General features: G+C 38.1%; 1 protein-coding gene across 3 annotated transcripts in view; it reads right to left on the bottom strand.

The window, feature by feature from the left end:
- The window catches only part of LOC104588289 (putative LRR receptor-like serine/threonine-protein kinase At1g56140), a 71,329-nt gene that overhangs the window by 15,891 nt on the left and 32,195 nt on the right, over nucleotides 1–23,243 (bottom strand). For 2 of the 3 annotated variants that reach the window (XM_088891763.1, XM_019196122.2), the window contains exons 6-20: nucleotides 18,923–18,994; nucleotides 18,512–18,583; nucleotides 18,341–18,412; nucleotides 18,105–18,176; nucleotides 17,955–18,026; nucleotides 17,790–17,861; nucleotides 17,593–17,664; nucleotides 17,444–17,509; nucleotides 17,147–17,209; nucleotides 10,193–10,237; nucleotides 9,956–10,020; nucleotides 9,055–9,443; nucleotides 8,348–8,546; nucleotides 8,015–8,200; nucleotides 7,696–7,814 (exon numbers count right to left, since the gene is read on the bottom strand). In XM_088891763.1, the coding sequence (XP_088747889.1) occupies nucleotides 7,696–7,814; nucleotides 8,015–8,200; nucleotides 8,348–8,546; nucleotides 9,055–9,443; nucleotides 9,956–10,020; nucleotides 10,193–10,237; nucleotides 17,147–17,209; nucleotides 17,444–17,509; nucleotides 17,593–17,664; nucleotides 17,790–17,861; nucleotides 17,955–18,026; nucleotides 18,105–18,176; nucleotides 18,341–18,412; nucleotides 18,512–18,583; nucleotides 18,923–18,994 (1,636 nt within the window). The remainder of the gene's footprint in view (nucleotides 1–7,695; nucleotides 7,815–8,014; nucleotides 8,201–8,347; nucleotides 8,547–9,054; nucleotides 9,444–9,955; nucleotides 10,021–10,192; nucleotides 10,238–17,146; nucleotides 17,210–17,443; nucleotides 17,510–17,592; nucleotides 17,665–17,789; nucleotides 17,862–17,954; nucleotides 18,027–18,104; nucleotides 18,177–18,340; nucleotides 18,413–18,511; nucleotides 18,584–18,922; nucleotides 18,995–23,243) is intronic. The other variant, XM_088891764.1, reaches the window with a different exon arrangement.

Genomic DNA, 23,243 nt, shown 5'->3' with positions numbered 1-23,243 from the left:
CTTCACAATGCTGAAATCTCTTTGGCAAGAAATTGATTTGATGGAAACTGTTGTCTAGGAAAGTACTAATGATGCTGAAACCTACAGAAAATTAGTAGAGAGAAACAGAGTTTTTGAATTCTTGATCGAGTTGAATCCCGAGTATGACATCACAAAACAAAATATCCGAAAGGATAGTTTTTCTTTGTCTCAAGCCTATGCCTTGGTAAGTAGTGAAGAAAGCAGGAGACTAGTCCAGGTTCAAGGGGCTGGTCTAAATGACCATTTTGCTAAGAAGTATCCTATTTGCCTCACATGGTCCTACAAGATTTTGGGGGGATGTTGTTCTCACTGCAACCTACCTAATTAACCGTATGCCATCGAGAGTGTTGGGTTTTAAGTCTCCTATTAGTCTCCTTCATCCGGGTAAGGACCTTTTTCCTATTCTATTTTGTGTCTTTGGCTGTACTTGTTATGTTCACATTCCACGTGCCTAGAGACACAAGTATGAACCAAAGGCCCACAAGTGTATTTTCCTTGGTTATGCCTCCACACATTAGGGTTATTGTTTTTTTTTGATAAATCGCATTTGGGTTATTGTTGTTTTGATCCAAAATCTAGAACTCAATATGTCTCAATGGATGTCACCTTTGATGAGCCCTCTCCTTTCTATGATCCTCCTCTGGAACAACATTGTCCAAAGGGGGAAAATTGGTCACAATTGTTTGCTCTCCCCCTTCCTGTCCCAGTTGAGTCCTCTTTTGAGCCTTCTTCTATTTCCAATGAATCTAGGGAAGAACAGTCATCTCATTCTCCTTCCAATATTCCTATTCCTCCTCCGTTACCTCCTCATCCTCTCTTTAATCCCAGGTTGTACCAGCGGCAGAGAACTACATCACAGGAGCCTCATACACTTCCAGTTACAAAAGAGACAACAGGTACTGATACAGTCCCTTTGGAGCCCCCTTTCCCAGATCATGATATCCTAATTACTATCAGGAAAGGTAAAAGAAAGTGTACTACACATTGCATTTCCAAATACCTTATAGCTTTCTATCAACTTCATATTTTGGCTATCTTTCTTCTGTTGATTCTAACCCAATACCCAAGTCAATGTCAGAAGCTCTTACTGTTCCAGAATAGAGGGATGCTATGAGGACAGAAATTGATGTCCAGAATAAGAATGACACATGGGAAGTGGTTGATTTGCCTGAAGGGAAGGAACCAGTGGGCTGTAAGTGGGTTTTCACCATCAAATGCCACGCTGATGGCACCATTGAAAGGTACAAAGCTAGGCTGGTTACAAAAGGTTATACACTGACATATGGGATTGACTATCTGGAGACCTTTGCTCCTATTGCAAAGATGACCTCTGTGAGGGTTCTGCTATCTCTGGCTGCACATTCAGATTGGCCACTTTACCAATTGGATGTGAAAAATGCATTCCTGAATGGAGAGTTACATGAGGATGTCTATATGTCTCTTCCACCAGGGATGTATGACATAGATATGGTGGGAAGGGTGTGCAAGCTAAAGAAATCTCTTTATGGACTCAAACAGTCACCTAGGGCATGGTTTGAAAGGTTTAGGGCTGTTCTTGTTAGCTTTGGCTACATACAGACACAGTCTGATCATACCCTCTTTGTGAAGAGGAGAGACTCTTTGGTGGTATATCTTATTGTCTATGTTGATGATATAGTTGTGACTAGTAATGATGTAACAGGGATTAATGATCTTAAAGCTTTCCTTCATACAGAGTTTGAAATCAAAGGTCTAGGGGAATTGAGGTATTTCCTTGGCATAGAAGTAGCTCGGTCTAAGGATGGGATCTTTATCTCTCAACAAAAATATGTGCTTGACTTACTCACTGAAATAAGGAAGATGGGTGCTAGACCAGTGGCTACTCCTATTGATACGAGTCACAAACTTTCTGCCTCAGATGGACTACTGTTGAAGAATAAGTGAGTCTTCCAAAGGTTACTTGGGAAATTGCTCTATCTTTGCATGACTAGGCCAAACATTGCATTTTCTATTAGCTGCATTAGCCAGTTCATGCATGCTCCCAGGGGCACTCATATGGCAGCAATAAAACGAATTTTGTGTTATTTAAAGGGTTCTCCTGGAAAGGGAATTCTATTTGCCAAGCATGGTCATATGAAACCGGAGGCTTACATAGATGTTAATTGGGCCGGAAACACTTATGATAGAAGGTCAACTTCTGGGTACTGTAGTATAGTGGAAGGTAATATTGTCTCTTGGAGGAGCAAGAAACAATCAGTTATTGCTAGATCTTCAGTTGAAGTCGAGTACAAAGCCATGGCTCATGGAGTTTCTGAGCTACTTTGGCTTCGACCCTTGATGGAAGAACTGGGTGTTGAGTATGATAAGCCATTACTGTTATATTGTGATAATCAGGCTGCCATCAACATTGCTCACAATCCAGTGCAACATGATAGGACTAAACATATTGAAGTTGACAGACATTTTATCCAAGAAAGAGTGGCTTCTGGAGAAGTTTGTCTGCCATTTATCTCTATTGAAGGACAGCTAGCTGATATCCTTACCAAGGGAATCCCCAAGTCCAAACTTCTGGAGTTCCTCTTCTCTCTCCTTGATTCTTTGTTTCTACTGTTCTCTCTCACTTTTTTGCACTTTTTTAATCAATCCATTTATTTCGAAAGGTTGTTTTTCTTCTAAATCTAGCCAATACCAATTTGATGGCCCCCGATTAACCCTTATTTACACCTTGACAACTAGATCCAACACCATTATTAGACCCAAAACTTCCCAAAACACCTACACATGAAATTTCAAACCAAGATTCCTCTATTTCCCCTCCATTAAACCAAGGTTCCATTTTGAGCCTTCTCGTTAGCCTAAACATCCACAACCGAGATCCCCTTGATCCTAACACCTCTAAACCAATCAGACCATATGATTGAACCCTAGACACACCAAAACATTTACCCATAAATTTTCAACCCAAAATTCTCACATTTACTTGTTCATAAATCTAAGATTCCATTTCAAACCCTTTTGTAGACCCAAACTCCCATGATCTTGATCCCCAAAACCAATCAGATGTTACCATCAAGTCCTAGACACCCTAAAAACCCTACCTACAAAATCTCAACCAAAAACACCTTTGCTTTTCCCCCTGTCACACTAAGATTCCATTTTAAAGCCCTATATTGACCAAATCACTACCCTTCCAAATCTTCCCAATCTTGACCCCCCTTGAGCCAATTAGACATTACCACCAGATCCCAGATACTTGAAAACCCCATCCAGCCAAATTTCAACCATAATTACCTTTCTTTGCCCCTTCATCGCACAAAGATTCCATTTTGAGGCCCTAAATTGAATGAATCACTTCCCCTTCCAGATCTTCCCGAGTTGGGCCCAGTTGGGCCAATTTGACCCCACCATTCAATCCAGAATCTTCAAAAACGCCACCCTACCAAATCTCAGCCAGAATTACTTCAAATTACCCATTCATCTAAAAAGATGTTTCGGCCAATCTCACCGGTTCACACTTCACACACATAAAACCATTGTGTATTGTCAGACCCATCTCCACCCTCCATGTCTTGACCCAAAATCCCCACCATTCAATCAGCATTTTGAATTGACCCTCTTAAACCCAAACTTACCAAAATACCCCTAAACTGTTAAAAATTATGAAAATACCCCTAGCTCCCCCATATAAATTTAAACTAATGACTTTCATTTGCCCTAATCCCCCGAATACACTGTTCATCGTCCCCTACCGCCTGACACAACAACAGCGATGCAGTGAGAACTCTCCACTCCCATTTTTCCTTACCTAGTTTCATCTTCATTCCTTTTCTCTCCCTCCGTTTTCACTCTCTCTCTCTGTTCCCCTCTCTTTATTGCCATCGACAACACTTGGGACCCCTTACCATCACTGCAACGAGTTGCAGCGGTGCATTGGAAGTGGAGGCCGAACCTCTTCAGCCCATATTCCCATCGTCCTCGTTGTAGTCACCTATAGCTGTCATCATTAGGAGAAGGAGAACAACGAACACTCTCGGTTCCCCTGTCACGGCAATAAGTCTCAAGCCAAAATCCCAATTCAGGTACACCCATTCTCTCATGCTTTCTTAGATCTCTTTCATGTGCTGTTTCATCTCTTTATTTTTTCTCATCTTCCCACATGAATTGATTGGGATTTGAGGAGCAGAGGAGAGTCAACGAAGCTGTTTCAGCCAGCTCCAATAAGCTCTCCACACCCACCTCATCCGACCATAGCTCTCAGTTGTGTTTCAGCTTGTGCATAGATCAAATCTTATTACCCTGCACCCTTGTCATTTTGAAATCTGATTTTTATCTGATATTACTTTTACTTTCCAATAATCTGAGATTAGGACTACGATCCCTCCAATTGTGTTTTTTCCCGATGGTTACTTAAATCCCAATTTAATATTTCTTAGTTGCTTTACAAATCAATTGCTTACCATTCCTGTTATATATCTTCCTAATGGTTGATCAATAGTTTAAGTCATGTCTGTCTTTGTTTCAGTTATCTGAGTCTGACTTAAAGTAGTTCTCTGTTTTGTCTTTGAAATTATGCTAAGAAATGTTGTTTTCCGTTGAACGGATTGTTTTGCTTGTCACCAGATTCAGAGAGGTGACCGATCTGAACTCTCTAGTAAACAAGAGTATTTTCTGTATGAGATAAGAGAAGAAATAGGTATTTATCAAAAAAAAAAAAAGAAACAAGTAAACAGATAAATAATACATCAGTAAAAAAATAATAAAAAGTCAATAAAAAAGAGAAAGGAAAAAGAACTAGATCCGAGGTGATTTGGCATCTCACAGGTTATAGGAGTGAGGAGTGTCAGTTATGGATAGCAAAATAATTCTGAAAAAAAATAATAAAATAAATAAATAATGATAATAAACAATAAATGTTTATGTAAAAAAATATAACAATAAAAAATATGTGATAATGGGTGGCTAGCTTAGTAGTTGGGAAATGTTAGCAAGTTGGGGATAGTTACAGAGAAAATAACAAAAATAAATAAATAAATAATTGATGAAAATAGAAAAAAGAGAGACAATAATAAAATAAAAATGTAACAATAAAAAATTAAAAAAATAGAAATTTAAAAATAATAAATAAATGAAAAATAATAATAATAAATAAATAAGATGAAAACGAAGCAAAAATAAAAATAAAAAATAGATAAATAAAACAGGGAGGATTTTCTTTTATGTTGGCTTGTTCTTGTGATTTGCTTTCTTGAGTATTATGTTTGTTGATTAATTGTTTATCCGTAATAATACTTGTTTGGGATGTGATGTGGGCCCCACCCACTGGACCCGGGAGATGGGTGCCTAACCCCTTCCCTCTCCCATCTGAGTCTTACCCGAACTGGTTTAGCTAGTGCCTCAGGCTATTAGATAAAAATGGTTTTGACGTACTTCTTGAAGGTCCCATCACCTCCATTTCCTCAACCAATGGGTGGCGACTCCAATTCAGCCCAAGTGAGCCATTTTCCACCTCTGACACTATGCTCCTTCCATCTTTAGCACTAGAGCTTGTGCATCCTCCTCCCACTACTTACATTGTAAGTTCTCCTTCTGTTGACTCACCCCCTCCTTTTTCCTTAACGTTGCTCCACCCATATTTCTTGTCCTCTTGATCGCTATGGTTTCTCCTCTAATCATAGATCCTAGTTTGTTGTTTTATCCTCTATAGACATTCAAAAGTCTTATTACCATGTCATGGTTGTTACGCATTGGAAAGATGCTATGGATGCAGAAATTCAAGCCTTAATGGAAAATGACACTTGGGACCTTGTCTTTCCTCCTCCAAATGTATCTATTATCAAGGTTCAAAGTATCGATACACTTTTGTGTATCGGCAAAAGATGTATCGGTACTAAAAAATGTGCTTTTATATTTTTTTAGTTTTTTTTCGAAAATTGGTTTTTATATAGGTTTTCAGATATTTTTATTAAAAAAGGGTTCCCGAACCACTTGTTTTGGAACCCAAAAGATACAACATGATACGCCCGATATGGGGTGTATCGTATCAAAATTTTAATCCTTGTCTATCATTGGTAGTAGATGGATTTATTCAGTGAAACTCAAATTTGATGGCACTCAGGACAGATACAAACCCCGTCTGGTTGTACAAGGGTACAAACAAGAGTGTGGCATTTAACTATGAAGAAACTTTTGCTCCTATGACCAAGATGACTACAGTTCATCTTCTTTAGGCCATCACTACTATTAGACAGTGGACTATGCATCAGATGGATGTTAAAAAGGCTTTTGTTCATGGACACTTGTAGGAGACTTTATATATGAAGACTCCCCCTAGGTACTATGATGGTTCCTGCTTGATATGCTAACTAAAGAAATCTCTTTATGGGCTCAAACAAGCTTCTCGAGCTTGGTTTGAATGTTCCATTTAGTTGTTCTGGAAGTCAGTTTTCAATAGAGTTTTTCTAATTATTCTCTTTTCACCCTCAATAGGGCCTAAGGATTGACTCTTCTTTCGGTGTATGTGGATGATATATCCTAATCACTGGGGATGATGCGGATGGAATTGATAAATTGAAGATCCTTCTCAATAACACCTCCAAAATGAATGATCATGAACCAGTCACTATTTTTTTGGGTTTAGAAATTAAAAGCTCGTCTCAAGGGTATTTTGTCAACCAACACAACTATGTTTTTGATCTTGTGTAGATAGCCCGTCTTACAGACTCTTAAACAGGTTAACATTCCTTTGGAACTCAACCTAAAGTTAAGCAAAGATGTTGGTGAATTGCTCCTTGATGCCATCTCTGTATTGGCAGTTTGTGGGCAGCCTTATCTACCTGTGACTAGACCAGATATCTCTTATGTTGTTCAACTAATCAGTCAGTTTGTTTTTGCTCCTTGACACCTCCATTGTTTCATCCGTTCTTCGGATCATTTACAGGGGACAATATCTCATGATCTGTTTTTCCCATCCTCATCTACTTCTCTACTTAGAGGCAATGCTGACGTTGATTGGGCTGGCTGCCTTTAACACATGCTGCTCTACTAGCAGGTGGTGTATTTTCCTTTGTAATTCTCTAATCTCTTGGAAATGCAAGAAACAACAAACTATGTCCATTTCGTCCACAAAATCAGAGTATCATGCAATGTCCTCAGTATGCAATGAAATTATGTGGTTCAAGGCAACATTGGTCATTCATCCTCCATTCCTCTTTTTTTCTGACAACAAGAGTGCCATCATTATAGCTTCCAATCCTGTGTTCCATGAAAGTGCCATATTTCTCTTCCCCATGTTTTTTCTTGCCTGCAATTGACAAATCTATTCATCAGATCTACGTCTCAGGCCAGGTATATGTTTCCTATTGACAAACTGATGCTTGTTCTCCAACATCAGTTTGAGGGGGAGTGTAGAGAAAAGGGGTAATTTTGTCTTTGTACTGCTCTATTGTATTATATTAGTGTAATACGTATACTGGAAATCTTTGTACCTTATTGTATTTTACTTCCTTATGTAAGGGCAGTCATGTACTTTTACTTCTTTTAATATGAAGTTATGCTTTCTAGGTTGGGTCAATTGATTGAGACCAATCGGACAGACTTGGAAGTCTCTGTATTTTCTCTCATCTCTCTCACCTTCTAGGTCAATAGGTTAAGTTATTCTATAATTCATTATGAGATTGGGAATTAAATGCAACATACCTTGTAAACTGGTCCAAATCCCCCCTCTCCTAGCTTGTTGTTGGGATTGAAGTCCTCTGTAGCATTTTTCAGTTCAGCATAACTGAATGTGTTTGGCTTGGGACCTATTGTAATAAACTCTGCAAATAAACACAAAGGTAGGTTATAACTTCAATCAAAGAGTTCTCTACATTTCTACCACTGTTTATCCACTTCATTAATAATAGTACAAAAGAAGATGAAGCCAAAAAGATAAAACCTCAAAGTGTATGGTCAATGCCCCATTTAGAGTGATAATGTGATATTGTGAATCCAAAGAAGAAAATTTAGCATATTCTACCTTCTATGTCCTCATTGTTGCTTGACCTTTTCCTTTTCAAGTAAAAAGCTATTACAATTACCAGCAGGCTTGCAATTACAACACCTACTACTAGTTCAACAATCAATCCCATCTTTCTCCTCGTGGCTGTGGCTGTGGCTGTGGCTGTGGCTGTTGGTGGAAAGCCACTAACAGTTGGTACGAAGTCTGACCAAGAAATGCATAATTAGTAATTTTTAGAAGAATAAAAGAATACCAGGTTCTTTTTTTTCTGTTTTGATCAGTAAAGAATATCAGGTTCTTTGCATCCATTCATATTAAACCAGATTCGTCCATCAATTCCTACTACATTACCTGATGTTACAGCCAAGGCAGAGATAGAAGGTCCATAGTCACCTTGTTCAGGTATGCAGCAAGTACCTTTTCCAGCCCAGAAAAGATGAATTTCAAGAAAGTTCTCAGATACATTAGCTGTAAATTCTTTTTGAACGGCTTTGTTAGAGGCCCCACCTGCCTCTTTTCTTATATCAAAGCCTTTTAATCGTAGATTCCCCTAAAAGATTAAAAATGTAGCTTTAACAACCAAGAAGGTATCTTGTATCATTATTCATCAAAAACAAAGTTATCTTGTACCATTAGGTATATATACAAACTAAAAGCACATCATCAAATATTCATGAAACCTAAGAATTTTTCTATTTAATTTTGGTATTTTGTAAGATAAACTAAGAAATTTAATAATTGAAATATGAGTTCCGGATCCAACTAATGAAATTTTAATTGAAAATTCTCTTGTAATCTTGTAAGCTCCACCAAGTATATTCCAATGAGAGAAAGGAAAATTTATCTATATACCCACACACACACACAATTTATATGGCCAAGCTATATTCTCATCATAATTTTTTTTAATGGATGGGTTCAACTAATTAGAAATGGGTTGGAATAATATGCAACTTTCTGGATTTTAGGACTTTTAAGTGACATACAAAGCAAAACATCACTAATTAGAAATAGAGACGCTCAGCAAAGATTTCTTTGACAGATGTATAATTGTATACCTGTATATAAATGTCAAAAACACGCCTTCCAGTACTTTTCCAAGATTGTGAGCTTGCATCGCTGATTATTGTCTCTGCAAACCAAAGGCTTACTGTGTACTTTCCATTCTCCAAACCTAGGCCATAATATCTTAGTGATCCCGGAGATAGCCTTGACGTTTGGAAGAACTCAGTGGTTAAAATACCTGCACCTTCAATTTGTCCATCGGTGCTTTGGAAATAACTAGGTGTCTGTCTATCAACAAACAATCCAACATTGCTAACTCCCCATTTTTTGGTATCAGTTACATAATATGATGCTGGTCCAAGAGTTTCGTTTTCTCTCTCAAACAGTCGATCAGCAGGAGATACCATATCTAGACCACCACACTTGATTGAAAAGTTGGCATCTGTGAAAATAAGTTTCCATGGTTCAAATTAGTTCCAATATAGTGCACAAGAATAAATGTCAAGATATAGGTTATACCTGTCTACCACTCCATCTATGTCACTAATGAATGTTTATGAAATCAGATGTTCAAAGAAGAATCGAACAAATTGCTTGCAAGGTCTTTTACTAGATTATATGAAAAAATGTGCTATGCTGTTTGGTGTGATATTTGTTAATAATGCTTACTCAACTTTATGTTTCTCTCTTATTTTCTATCAAACAGAACACACCCTAAATGATCAAAATCTTTTTTGGCAGCCTAAAGTAATTAATAATTACTCAAAAGTGTGGTTAGTTACTTTTCCCCAATTTCTTTAATAAATTTTAATATTTATCTAGAACTTAGAAAATGAGGAAGAACTTCCTTTTCACAGGCCATTTTTGTCTAGAAAAGTGAGTTAAACAACTACAGCAAAAACAAGAAATGTTGAGCATCATAAGAAAGCAATAAATATAAACTGCAGGACTTACAACGTGGAGAACCTCCATTGCATGGAAAATTTCGCTGAAGACATTCTAGACCTGGAGAAAAAAGACTTAAAGACATAACAATAATTTCGTAAGAATCAACAGTAATACTTTGAACATTTGATTTAGACTAGAAAATTAAAAAGAAAATTGGGCAAGACAGAACAATTAACGTATTTTCTTTGCAACACAACATTGTTAAAAATGTTTTTTAGACTGTTTAAAAATATAACAGCTCACCTAGAATTTGAATTGTCAAATATAAAATTGTTTGCAACCAAGTTCCTGCAAATTCCACCACAGGTAGGTTGCACTTAATGCCATGGATATATAAAATTTTATGTTATTAATGCAAGGGACAAGCATTAAAAAATACCAGCTTCCATATTAATTCAATAAATTCCTTTCAACAACATTTTAGTATTGACATACTTTTCATGCTCAAAATTTCTTTCTAAATCTGGTTATAAGGTGTTAGAATGCTAGAGTGTGTTCGGTTGATAGGGTCTCCTATTAGCCCATTCTTATGTTAATTTTATCTTGTAACTGGGCCTTTGCTAATGGGCCTAATCCTGTTTATGTTTTAATTCTTCTGGTTGTCCCATTACTAATCAGGGGTATACCAGTAATTTTATTGTACTTTGTACTTCACTTATATTTAAATAAAGGCCTAGTCGACTGCTAACACAGTTCGACATTCTCAGCATCTAAGGAGTTCATCCTCTTCTTCACTACTTCGAGTTCAGCTTCTTAGTTTACATGGTATCAGAGCATTAGCTCCTTCCTGGTTTCAACCGGTGCACTATCTTCTCTTGCTACCTTCTTTCATCTTCTCCTTTCTTTCTGGGTTGCTGCAGTGAAGACCTAGGAGTGTAAGGGAACTCAGCAAGTTCGAACCTAGGGTTTCTCTTGGTTGTAGGACTCAAGGGAAGTAAGACCCAGAAGTAGATGTCCTACTAGTTTTTTTTTTAGCAAGTAGTAGCTATTTGACTACTAAGAGAGATCTGTACAAGACAGACCTAGTTGAGGACTGATTCCAGCAGTCCTAGCACTAGCCGAAAGGGGGAGGGCTTCCTCTACAGTTGCAGCTTTGGTGCTCCAGCCAGATTTGTGCAGAACAGTGGTAAAGGCATAGCCTCCTCTACAGTTGCAGCTTTGGTGTATCAGCAAGACCTTTACAGAACTGTGGCGACTTCAGTTACAGATCATTTCCAGGTCGGTTATCAGCCCTTCTTCTGGTATCAGCCCTACTTCAGCTCTGTGAACTGGTTCAGTTACAGACCTTCATTTGCTACTGTACCCGAACTGGTTTAGTCTAAGTGAAGCCTATCCAGTGTGCTATCAGCACTGTGAACTCTGAAGTGAAACCTATCCGGTGTGCTACCAGCACTGTGAACTCTGTGACTACTTCGGCCAGCCCTAACCAGAACCACCTACAGAACTGTGAACAAACCCCTTGACCAAAGTTAGGATGTCATCACTATCTGGTGAAGTTTCTTCTAGAGATAACAGATCTGTTACAAAGTCCTCAAACCTGGAGAACCCTAATCTGCATAGCTTGCAGATTACAAGTGTGCTATTGGATGAGTATAACTTTAGAGAGTGGTCAGTCTCAGCAAGACTGTTCATTACCTCTCGTGACCTCACAGGCTATTTGGATGGAGACAAAAAGGAACCAGAAATCAGCAGCCCTGAATACACTGTGTGGCGCAAGGAAAATGCCACAGTCATGTCTTGGTTGCTGACCTCCATGACTCCTCGGGTGGCCAGAACTGTTCATCACTTCCCTACAGCCGCAAAAATCTGGGAGAAAGTATCTAAGACATATGGCCAAAAGAAGAACAATGCCAGAATCTACAGGCTGAACCAAGACATTGCAGCCCTAAGGCAATGAGACATGTCTGTGGCAACATACTTTGCAACACTGGAAGGCCTCTGGGAAGAACTTGACCATCACCTGATTTTGGATTGTGAAAATGCAAGGGATAAGGAGAGGCATGACAAGCAGATTGAGGAGGGCAGAGCCTTCAAGTTCCTGGTAGGCTTAGACCCTATATATGAAGAACAATGCCAGAATCTACAGGCTGAACCAAGACATTGCAGCCCTAAGGCAATGAGACATGTCTGTGGCAACATACTTTGCAACACTGGAAGGCCTCTGGGAAGAACTTGACCATCACCTGATTTTGGATTGTGAAAATGCAAGGGATAAGGAGAGGCATGACAAGCAGATTGAGGAGGGCAGAGCCTTCAAGTTCCTGGTAGGCTTAGACCCTATATATGAAGGTGTAAGGTCACAGATTCTAGGGAGAGACGAATTACCTGAAATTCATCATGTTTACTACCTGGTGAGGAATGAAGAAGTAAGGAGAAAGGAGATGCAAGTTGATTCCCAAACACAAACAACAGAACTATCTGGAGAACATTCAGCCTTAGTCTCCACTAAGGGAAACAGATTTTCAGACAAGAAGACCCTCAAGTGTACCCATTGTGGTGGTGAGAAACACACAAAGGAGAAATGTTGGTTCTTGTACCCTCATCTGAAGCCAGATGCTCTGAGAAAGGACAAAAAGCAACATAAGGGCCATACGGCAAGTGGGAATCTTGCCACCAACAGCAGTAGTGACATCTCACAGAGTACTCAGCCAATGTCCTCCACCACAAAGCAGGTTGTTGATTCTGCTGGATCAAGTACCTTGGGCTTTACAGCTAGTGAGGTAGAGGTTCTCAGCCGGGCATTAGCCCGTCTGAAGAACAATCCTTTAGCTTCCACCTCTCTTGTCAAATCAGGTACAGCCTCTGCATTTAGTGCAACTAGTTCCATTAATTCTAGCTCTTGGGTGATTGACTCAGGGGCCACTGACCATATGACACACATGTCCTCATTATTCTCCTCATATCATTTGTTGTCTGGCCAGGATAAGATGAGAGTAGCTGATGGGTCACTCTCCACCATCTCGGGAAAGGGAGTGGTTGACCTAAGCAAGGATCTCTCTCTTAAATCAGTCTTACATGTTCCTAGTCTTACATCAAATCTGTTGTCTGTTTCAAAGCTAACAGGAAATTTGAACTGCAATATAACTTTTTTTCCCTCTCACTGTGTCTTCCAGGACAGATTGACGAGGAGAACGATTGGGAGTGGTCGTGAGTATGAGGGCCTCTACTATTTTGATGCGGATGTCAGCTCAGCACTGCAAGCTTCTGCTACTACTAGTCCAGAAAGTGTGGAGTCAAGAGCTAGGCTGCACTTGTGGCATGCTAGACTAGGTCACTTGTCCTTTTCTTCTTTAGCTATGTTGTTTCCCGATTTATGTAAGGGAATTCCGAGTCAAAGTTTAGTTTGTTATGTGTGTCAAATGTCAAAAGAATGCAGATCAATGTATCCAATTTCTAGTAATGAAATACAAGCCCCATTTGATTTGGTCCATTCTGATGTTTGGGGTCCTTCACCCATTGTTTCCATTGATGGCTTCCGTTATTTTATCAGTTTTATTGACCATTATTCTCGGTGCACTTGGATTTATCTGTTAAAAGGACGTGAAGAAGTTCCACGGATAACTATGATGTTTTGCAAGATGATTGAAACACAATTTGGGAAGAAGATTAAACAATTCCGTTCAGACAATGCAGTTGAATACTTTGAAAGATCCCTGAACTCATTCATGGAAGATGAAGGCATGTTACATCAGTCATCATGTGCTTACACCCCTCAGCAAAATGGAGTTGTTGGGTGCAAGAACAGGCACCTAATGGAGACAGCTCGAGCTTTACTTTTCCAGCAGGCAAGAGAAAGAGATACTCACATACAATAGAAGGAAGAAGGGCTCTCAGCCTCATGATTGCAACTAGTTGGACTCAGATCAATCTGTCTCTGCAATCCAAGGTAATTCTGACTCTCTCAATTCAGATTTGGATCTTCCTATTGCTCTCCGTAAGCCTGTTCGTTCTTGTACCACTCGGCATTCCATAGCTGATTATGTCTCTTACTCACATTTATCACCTGCCTATCATTCCTTTGTGTCTGCTCTTTCCTCTGTATGTGTCCCTTCCAGATATTCAGAGGCGGTATCTGATCCAAGATGGAAAGAAGCCATGAATGAAGAAATGAAAGCCCTAATGAAAGCAAGAACATGGGAAATGGTGGACCTGCCAGAAAGGAAAGGCACTGTTGGGTGCAAGTGGGTATTCACAGTAAAGCACAGGGAAGATGGGTCAATTAAAAGATATAAGGCCAGACTTGTGGCAAAGGGATTTACACAAAAGGAAGGAATTGACTACAAGGAAACCTTTGCCCCGGTAGCAAAACTCAACACAATCAGGGTCCTACTGTCATTAACTGCAAAATTCTCTTGGGAACTTCATCAGTTGGATGTGAAGAATGCTTTCCTAAATGGTGATCTACATGAAGAGGAATTCATGGAACCCCCACCTGGATATAATGTTGGAAAGAAGGTGCGTAAATTAAGGAAAGTTTTGTATGGCTTGAAGCAATCTCCCCGGGCATGGTTTGAGAGACTTTGTACGGCCATGAAAAAAGTGGGGTACACTCAGAGCAGTGCGGATCATACATTGTTTACAAGGAGGCAGGATGGAAAACTTACAGCTCTCATTGTTTATGTGGATGATATGGTGATTACTGGAAATGATGTGAAAGAGATGAAGAGGCTGAAGGAGTTCTTAGCTTCAGAATTTGAGATCAAGGACCTAGGAAATCTTAGATATTTTCTCGGGATTGAAGTTACTAGATCAAGAGAAGGAATCTACATATGTCAACGAAAATATGTGCTAGATCTCCTAGAAGAAACAGGCATGATGGAGTGCAGGCCAGCAGACACACCAATAGAACCGAACCATGGATTACAAGAATCAATGGGTGAGGAATACTGTGATAAGGAAAGGTACCAAAAATTGGTAGGAAAACTGATATACTTATCCCTCACTTGGCCAGACATTGCCTATGCAGTGCATGTTGTCAGTCAATTCATGCACTCACCAAAGACTCCTCATATGAGAGCAGTGGAAAGAATTCTCAAATACTTGAAAACTTGCCCAGGGAAAGGAATTCTATTCAAGAAGAACAGTAGACTTGAAATTGAAGCCTACACTGATGCTGATTGGGCTGGGTCTGTTGGAAACAGAAAATCAACCTCAGGTTACTGTACATTCTTGGGAGGAAACCTAGTTACATGGCGTAGTAAGAAGCAGAATGTTGTGGCTAGATCAAGTGCAGAAGCAGAATACCGAGCTATGGCACATGGGGTTGCTGAACTCTTATGGCTCAGAACTCTCCTTAATGAGCTTGGTATCAAGACTGAAGGTCCTCTCAAGTTGTATTGTGATAATAAAGCAGCTATCAACATTGCCAACAATCCCGTGCAATATGATAGGACAAAACATATTGAAATTGATCGACACTTTGTCAGAGAGAGAATTGTTTCAAGGGAACTCCGTGTGCCTTATACTCCATCAGAAATGCAGATTGCAGATGTATTAACAAAAGGGCTGGCAACTACAAAGTTCAAGGACATACTTGGCAAGCTGAACATGATTGATATCCATGTTTAGCTTGAGGGGGAGTGTTAGAATGTTAGAGTGTGTTCGGCTGATAGGGTCTCCTATTAGCCCATTCTTATGTTAATTTTATCTTGTAACTGGGCCTTTGCTAATGGGCCTAATCCTGTTTATGTTTTAAGTCTTCTGGTTGTCCCATTACTAATCAAGGGTATACCAGTAATTTTATTGTACTTTGTACTTCATTTATATTTAAATAAAGGCCTAGTCGACTGCTAACACAATTCGACATTCTCAGCATCTAAGGAGTTCATCCTCTTCTTCACTACTTCGAGTTCAGCTTCTTAGTTTACATAAGGATCTAATATAAACAAAATAACACTATGATTTTTTGAACTAAAAGAATTTTTTATTTGTTATGTAAGTTACAACAAAAATTTTGCCATTCATCACCAGTGTTTTAAAAGCAAAAGGTGCAAGGGCCATTTTGTGCCTAAGGCACATGGCACAGGGTGAAGCACGCGCCTTTTTGAGGCAAGGTGCACAATTTAAAAAAAAAAAAGCTAAAAAATCAAAAAAAATGTCAAAAAAATAAAAAATGCCAAAAAAATTCAAAAAATTATAAAACATAATATAAATAAAAATATAAACTTAAATTTTAAAATAAATGTTTTAAAAAACCTATTATCTAAAATTAAATTATATAAACATAATATGTACAGCATATTCAAATGAGAATTTAAAAATGAAATCAAACATATAAAACATTTTCAAGCATATAAAACCCACAATCTCTTTTTTTCTCAATTACATCAAGTAGCTAATGCCACGCCCCTTGAAGCAAGCCCAAACGAATTCATGTTACGGTCTTAAATTCTTAGTTTTCACACAAAAAATAATGATTTTATAGTTTTAATTGCTTTTAAGAAGATACTTTATTAGGATGAATGAATGGACAGCATTACCAAAAAGGGGATTCTCAAAGCTCCGGTGAGCAAGCGAAGCTAACCGAAGCTTCGAGAACCCCCTATTTGGTAATGTTGTCCATTCATTCATCCTAATAAAATATCTTCTTAAAAGCGATTAAAACTATAAAATCTTTATTTTTTGTATGAAAACTAAGAATTTAACACCCTAACATGGGCTTGTTTGGGCTGGCCTCGAGGGGTGCAGCACGGGGGTCCAGGGGCTCTAGCCGCTAGACTGAAAAAAAGGAAAAAGCATCAAATTTTTAAAGGGCGCATGCCTGGGCTTTTTGAATGGGCTGTGCCTAGGACCTGGGCAAGGCGCCTACCCTAAAATGCACCTCACCTATGCGCCTAGGCACACCTTTTTAAGTCGCTGTTCATCACTGCTTTCTACTATACAATATCTCACTGTATTATAAGAAATAGGAGGGACTTTTCAACTTTTCATAAAAGCGATTCTATTATATAGAAGCATAGTTTACACTTAGAATAACAACATATTGAAAATACAATGGAAGTTAAGTCTTGCACAGTTGGGATGAAAATGTTGTATTCCAAGACCACTATATTCAGGCTATAAATCTTGTAAATGATGAACAAACCTTTTTTTATAAGTATAATGAACAAACCACTATGGTTTCAGATGGAGAATTTTCAACTTAACAATGCAGAAGTGAGTGGAAAAGAGAACATTTTTCAACTTCTTCATACATACAGTTGTAAACCTTGTGTCACCCATGAAGGAAAGTTTCCTGATAATCCATTATACGATAAGTCTCTGTATACAAAACAAAATAATAATAATTAGCATTTAAATTATAGCCTTTATATAAACAATTATTACACATGCACAAAACTTTGACCCACCATTCAATGATTTCTATCGTGGAGATTTGCCAAAAAAATCTCATAAACGAGTTTGGTAGTCCAAATCAACAAATCATTTGTTTAGAAAAATATTAATCAAAATTAAATATTTTGAATCTAATATAAATACATCATCTTGACATACATATTGAGGAGTTTTGTACTTTTTTGAGGAGGAAGTGAACCAGAAAGATTGTTGCTTCCGAGAAACCTAACAATAAATAATAAAATACCATAAATGATACATTTCATGATCTTCACAAAAGAATGGAGAAGAGTATCCATGCTACTTACAAGAAAGAGAGAGAACTCAAATTGAATAAAGAGCTTGGAATCTGGCCAGTTAAATTGTTGAAGCTCAAATCCCTATAAAAAAGATACAATCATTAAGTCAATGTTAAAACAAGATTCATCAATGTACTATACTTTCACCCATTTGCAAGAATAATCAGTTTCTTCAATACAAACTATTGAAGAAAGTGGCAACTTACAATATTTGCAAATTTTGATACTCGCCAATATTAGATGGAATAGTACCCAAAATCATATTATTTCTCAAGATCCTATATAAAGCAAGGAATCATCTTAAGCTGGAGAAAATGAATATAAAAAATTAAAATATATGTATCATTGCACAGGTTCGAAAGGTTTCTTACAATGTACTTAAGACCTTCATATCCTTAATGAAATCCAAGGTTGAACTTGCATTAGACAATTCACTTATTCGCCTATATATGATATTATACAGTGGTTATCAGTATAAAGATGAGTCTAAATCAAATTTAATTAACAAAAAGAGTACTTACAAATCTAATAATGAGGTCAATTTTGAATAACTTTTTGGTATTGGACCTACAAAAGAATTGCCTTGGAGTCTCCTACATTAACACATTCAGCTTTATTAAGAAAAAACTTGCTGAATATAAAACTAAGGAAAACTAAAAGGTAAGAATCAAGTTATAAGTAACATATAAAATTAATAAGTTTCTTATCATATAGAGAAAGATTATGTAAAGGAAAAACAAGCAAAATCTAATCTTACAAAGTTTTAAGCTTTGTCCAGTTCCCAATAAATTCAGGTAACATGCCCGTAAAGTTATTATCTGATGCCCACCTGACATCCAAATATTTTGTGGAAAAGGGATAGATAAATTTAAAACACTAAAGAACAAAACATGAAAAGTTGAGCATGGTCATAGTCACAATCTCTTACATAATCCGTATGTTTACTAGGTTACCAAATGTTGAAGGAATTTCACCACTCACCCCAGAACTATCCATGTATCTGTCAAATTCAAAAAGAATGTAATCAAACTTTAGCTAAAACATTTCTTCCCTTGATGTCTAATTTACTTCCTATTTCTTTTATTTGCATAATGTATTGAACCCTGGAATTATAAGATGGAAACACATGACTATCAATTTTTATCTCTCAATGGGTTGAAAGATTTACTTGTTTCACACCACCTTTAAGCCATCTATGTCCCAAATTCTTGACTACAAGGACCTTAGTTTCATCATTAGCAATAAATAATATGCATAATGCTTTTTGACACTACTTTAACTATATATGAACTTTTTATTGTTACAGAAGGTAATGCTTATACAAGCAATTACGACTTACATCTCTTCGAGTTTGACTAAATTCCCAATTTCTGGAGGGAGTGGCCCAGAAAAATTATTTGAACCAAAAGCCCTGTATGAAACAAAATTACCAAAACAATGATTTTTAGTATGCCAAATTAAAAATCTTATGGTTCTATTATCATTTTATCTTTCCTACAATAGAATTATGGAAGCAATCAATTGTATTAAAGTCGAGTTATCATAAACTTGTGAATAATTTTAGTTTTGTGCAGTTAAAATTTTCAACCATATGGAACATTCAAAATAATGGACATGGACCATGTTAGTTGCCTAATGTGCTTTCCCTAACGTAACAACCCAAACATAAATATATTATTTGATGATTATTTAGGCTATTTAAGACCTTGGGAGGATTGGCTTTCTTTTTTGTACAAAGTGGCCACTCTCAGACTCAAATCTGTTCTCATGCTAATTAGCTGTGAACATTTTACCACTGTACGGGCAACTAACAAGCCAAAAATAAATATTAAATTATATTCTTAAGAAAATAAGCAAGATGAACATGGATACAAAACTTAAACCTCATACTCTGAATCAATACAACAAACTTGGGTGGCTAAAATTAAGAAATTAGTTTAGCTATGTAGAAGAAAATTTTATATTTGAAGTGGATAAGATCTTCAATGTCCATGATTTTGGGGAAGGGGTGATCATAGGCCAAGCCGGGTTTTGACTGCGTATTTTTTTTAATCAGTAACAGAAATTTTATTAAAGAAACAACACACAGCAATTACAGCCTCTTAGGGAAGGGATAAACTCTCTTAACCCTTCCCAAGGATAAGCATAATAATAGAAAAAGCAATTACAAACAAGCTCAGAATGAATGGACACTTCCCACCCCTTGTTTGGCTAATGCATCTGCAAAGGAATTTGCACTCCGTTTGACCTATCGAAATCTTACTACCGTATCCCTAGATAGCCATTTGAACTTCTGTTTTTCATTTGCATAATTCCATAGCCCAATCTCTTCTTTTCCTAGCCAACCAATAACTACTTTGGAGTCACCTTCAATAATTAGACTGTTAATATTTAATTCTTTTGCTCTTTTTAGACCTTCCAAAGCAGCCAAAAGACCACATTGGACTACAAGCATCTTTCCATGGAGCTGATTCTGCCACTACCTTCCAACTATTCAACAGAAGCCCTGCTAGAATGTCCTCAAACAGTTTCAGTATCTTCACCCATGGCAAAACTCTAGCTGTAACCGCCTCCAAAACAGCACTTAAACTCCTTTCCTTATCCTGAAACACTCTTTGGTTCCTTTCTTCCCAGACTGTCCACAAAATAACAGCTCTAGTGCACCTCCATAGAACTTTTCCCCTCTTCTTCAAGCTACTAATAGTCAAAGCAGCAAAAAAGTTTTGTATGTCCGGGGGGGGGGGGGGAATCCAACGGGCAAGGAATAACAGTTCTCACTATTAGCTTTACACAAGATGCACCAGTTAGGGGACAAGCACAATGAAGGTCTTTATCTTTGAAGTAAATCACTGGTATTAATCTTACCCAGAATAGCTTCCCAACAGAAAGCCCCTATTCTTGGTGGAATTGGCTTTCCCCACACTTCTTTAGCAGGAAAGGAGGAGCCTAAAATAGGAGAAGGTAGAGTCAAAGCTCTAAAAAAGGAAGCACAGGAAAAAGAACCAGAAGGGGTTAAGGTCCAAAATCTACTATCTCTACTAGATGGGTCCAAAGAGATTCCTTGGACAATTGTGATCAAATCCAAAGCTTGGTTCAATTCTAATCTCTAAGACCTCTCCTAAAGCCCAAGTCCCAATCAAACCCTGAGTTTGAGTCAGAAGGAATCAAAAAGGAAGAAATTGGCTCATTCTTAAAATCAGAGATAGCAAACAAAGTAGGAAATTGGACTTTCAGAGCTGACTCACCCACCCAAACATGTTCCTAGAATTTAACAAGGTCCCCTGAACAAAAATTGTATCCGACAAAAGGTGGAAAGAGGGGAAGGACCACATGTATAGCTTTCCAGGGAGAAGTACAAGTAGCCTCAGCCAACACTCCAGCATCCCAACCATCTGCCGACAGCCCATGAATGCTAATAATCACTTTAGCCCACAATTTATCCTTGTCCTGAGGTAGCCTCCACAGCCACTTCCCTAAGAGAGCCTGATTCCTCAACTGAATGTTACCAATACCGAAACCTCCATCAGCTCTACTCCTACACACCATTTCCTAGTTGACTCTATTATCCTTCTTCTCCTCCCCATGCTCCCACAAAAAAAATCTCTCATTAACTTTTCTAGCCTCTTGCCCACACCCACTGAAATTTTAAAAACTGATAGAAAGTACACTAGTAAGTTTGCCGGGGTAGATCTAATCAAAAGTTATTCGCCTTCCCAATGATAAATAGTTCTTCATCCAGGTGGCTAGCCTTTTAGTGAATCTATCTACCACCGGGTTCCAAAAGTCAATGTTCCTAGTGTTATCATCCAAAGGAAGTCCTAGGTACTTCAAAGGCCACTAGGAAACTTCACAACCCAATAAAGAGGCACACACCTGCAACTCCTCCTCACTCATATTCACCCCCACCACACAACTTCTGTTGAAATTGATTTTTAGATTTGATACCCTCTCAAACAAGTGCACCACCAGCTTCAAATTCCTTACCCTATTAAGAAAATTTCCTTCGCATAACAAAATGGTGTCATCAACAAACTACGAGTGAGTAACCGGGACCCTATCCCTGCCAACTCTCCATCCTCTCACCAATCTTTTTGCATCAGCTCTGTCAATTAGCATCCCAAGCACCTTCACAATGAGGGTAAACAGGAATGGAGAGAGAGGATCCCCTTGTCTAATTCCTCTGATCTTAGGAAAGTGATCCATTATAGTTCCATTCACCAATACTGAATAGTGACAAGACTCAAGGCACCCCTTAATCCATTTACACAACTTTTCTCCAAACCCAAAACTCCTCAACACTTCCAATAGGAAGTACCAATCCACCAAATCGTAAGCTTTCTCCAAGTCAAGCTTGCACACTAATCCTATCTTGGCATTCCTTCTAAAATCCTCCAAGCTCTCAATGGCAATAAGAATCTGGTCAGTGATTTACCTATTACCTACAAAGGCCCCTTGATTTAGCGAAATGATGGATGGAAGCACTGCTCTTACTCTTCTGGACAGAACCTTAGTTATTATCTTATATAGGTTATTCACCAAACTGATGGGTCTAAACTCACTAGGCTGAACTGCATTAGACTTCTTCAGAATATGAGCGATAAAAGTAGAGTTGAACCCTGGATTAATCACTCCTCTCCCAAAAAAATTCATTAAATACCTACAAAATATTCATCTTTAAAATCTCCCAACAATCCTGGTAGAAAGCCATAGTAAACCCATCAGGCCCCGATGCCTTAGCCCTATCCATAGAGAAAATTGCTTCCTTAATTTCTTCCAAATCAAAATGTTGTCCCAGCCACATCTTGGAGTCTTCCAAAATCCTTGGTCATTCCAATCCTTCTAGACTTATTCTCCCGCCCAAGGGCCGTCTGAAAATAGATTTGAAATGATCCACAAAGACCCTAGCTATTTCCCTATCTTAAGTAAGATTTTCTTCATTAACCTCAAGTTTGGAAATACAATTCTTGCTTCTCCTAGAATTTTCCATGGAAAAATCTCGTATTTCTATCTCCTTCCTTTAACCACAAACATCTTGACTTCTACCTCCTACTGATTTTTTCTTTAAATAGGATGTCCTCCAGTTGCTTTCTTAGTACATATCTTTCAACTCTATCATTTTCCTCGAAGTTTCCTTTCCCATCCTTGGAATCCAAAGCCTCTATTTGAAACACCAACTCTTGCTTCCTTTCTTCTAGTATGCCAAATTGGTGGGTGTTCCAATTTTTTATGTTAGCCTTTAGCTCCTTCACCTTCCTATGGAATTTCATGTCCTCATAAATGACATCTGGATTATACTCTGTCCACCAATCCCTAACCTTCTCTATAAACCCTGGTGTTTCAACCACATGTTCTCAAACCTAAACGGGGCAAGTCCTCTCCCTCAAATTTCTTCTTTGCAAATCAAAATTGGTTAGTGATCTAAAGTAACTCTAGGCAAGGCCCTTGATACTAACTCCCCCCAATGCTCTTCCCAATCCACTGAAAACAAAAATCTATACAACTTGGAACAAGTTGGGTTTGATTGCAAATTTGACCAAGTGAATTTACTGTGTGACATCGGGATCTCCTTCAATTCCAAATCATTTATAACCTCAGTGAACCTCCTCATACTAGTAGTGAGCCTCTATGTTATCTTATTGGTTTCTTCCAAAAATCACATA

Source organism: Nelumbo nucifera, chromosome 7 (assembly GCF_055504915.1).
Source record: "Nelumbo nucifera cultivar China Antique chromosome 7, China Antique-T2T, whole genome shotgun sequence".
NCBI classification, from domain to species: Eukaryota; Viridiplantae; Streptophyta; class Magnoliopsida; order Proteales; family Nelumbonaceae; genus Nelumbo; species Nelumbo nucifera.
This window is presented reverse-complemented; position numbering and strand designations above follow the sequence as displayed.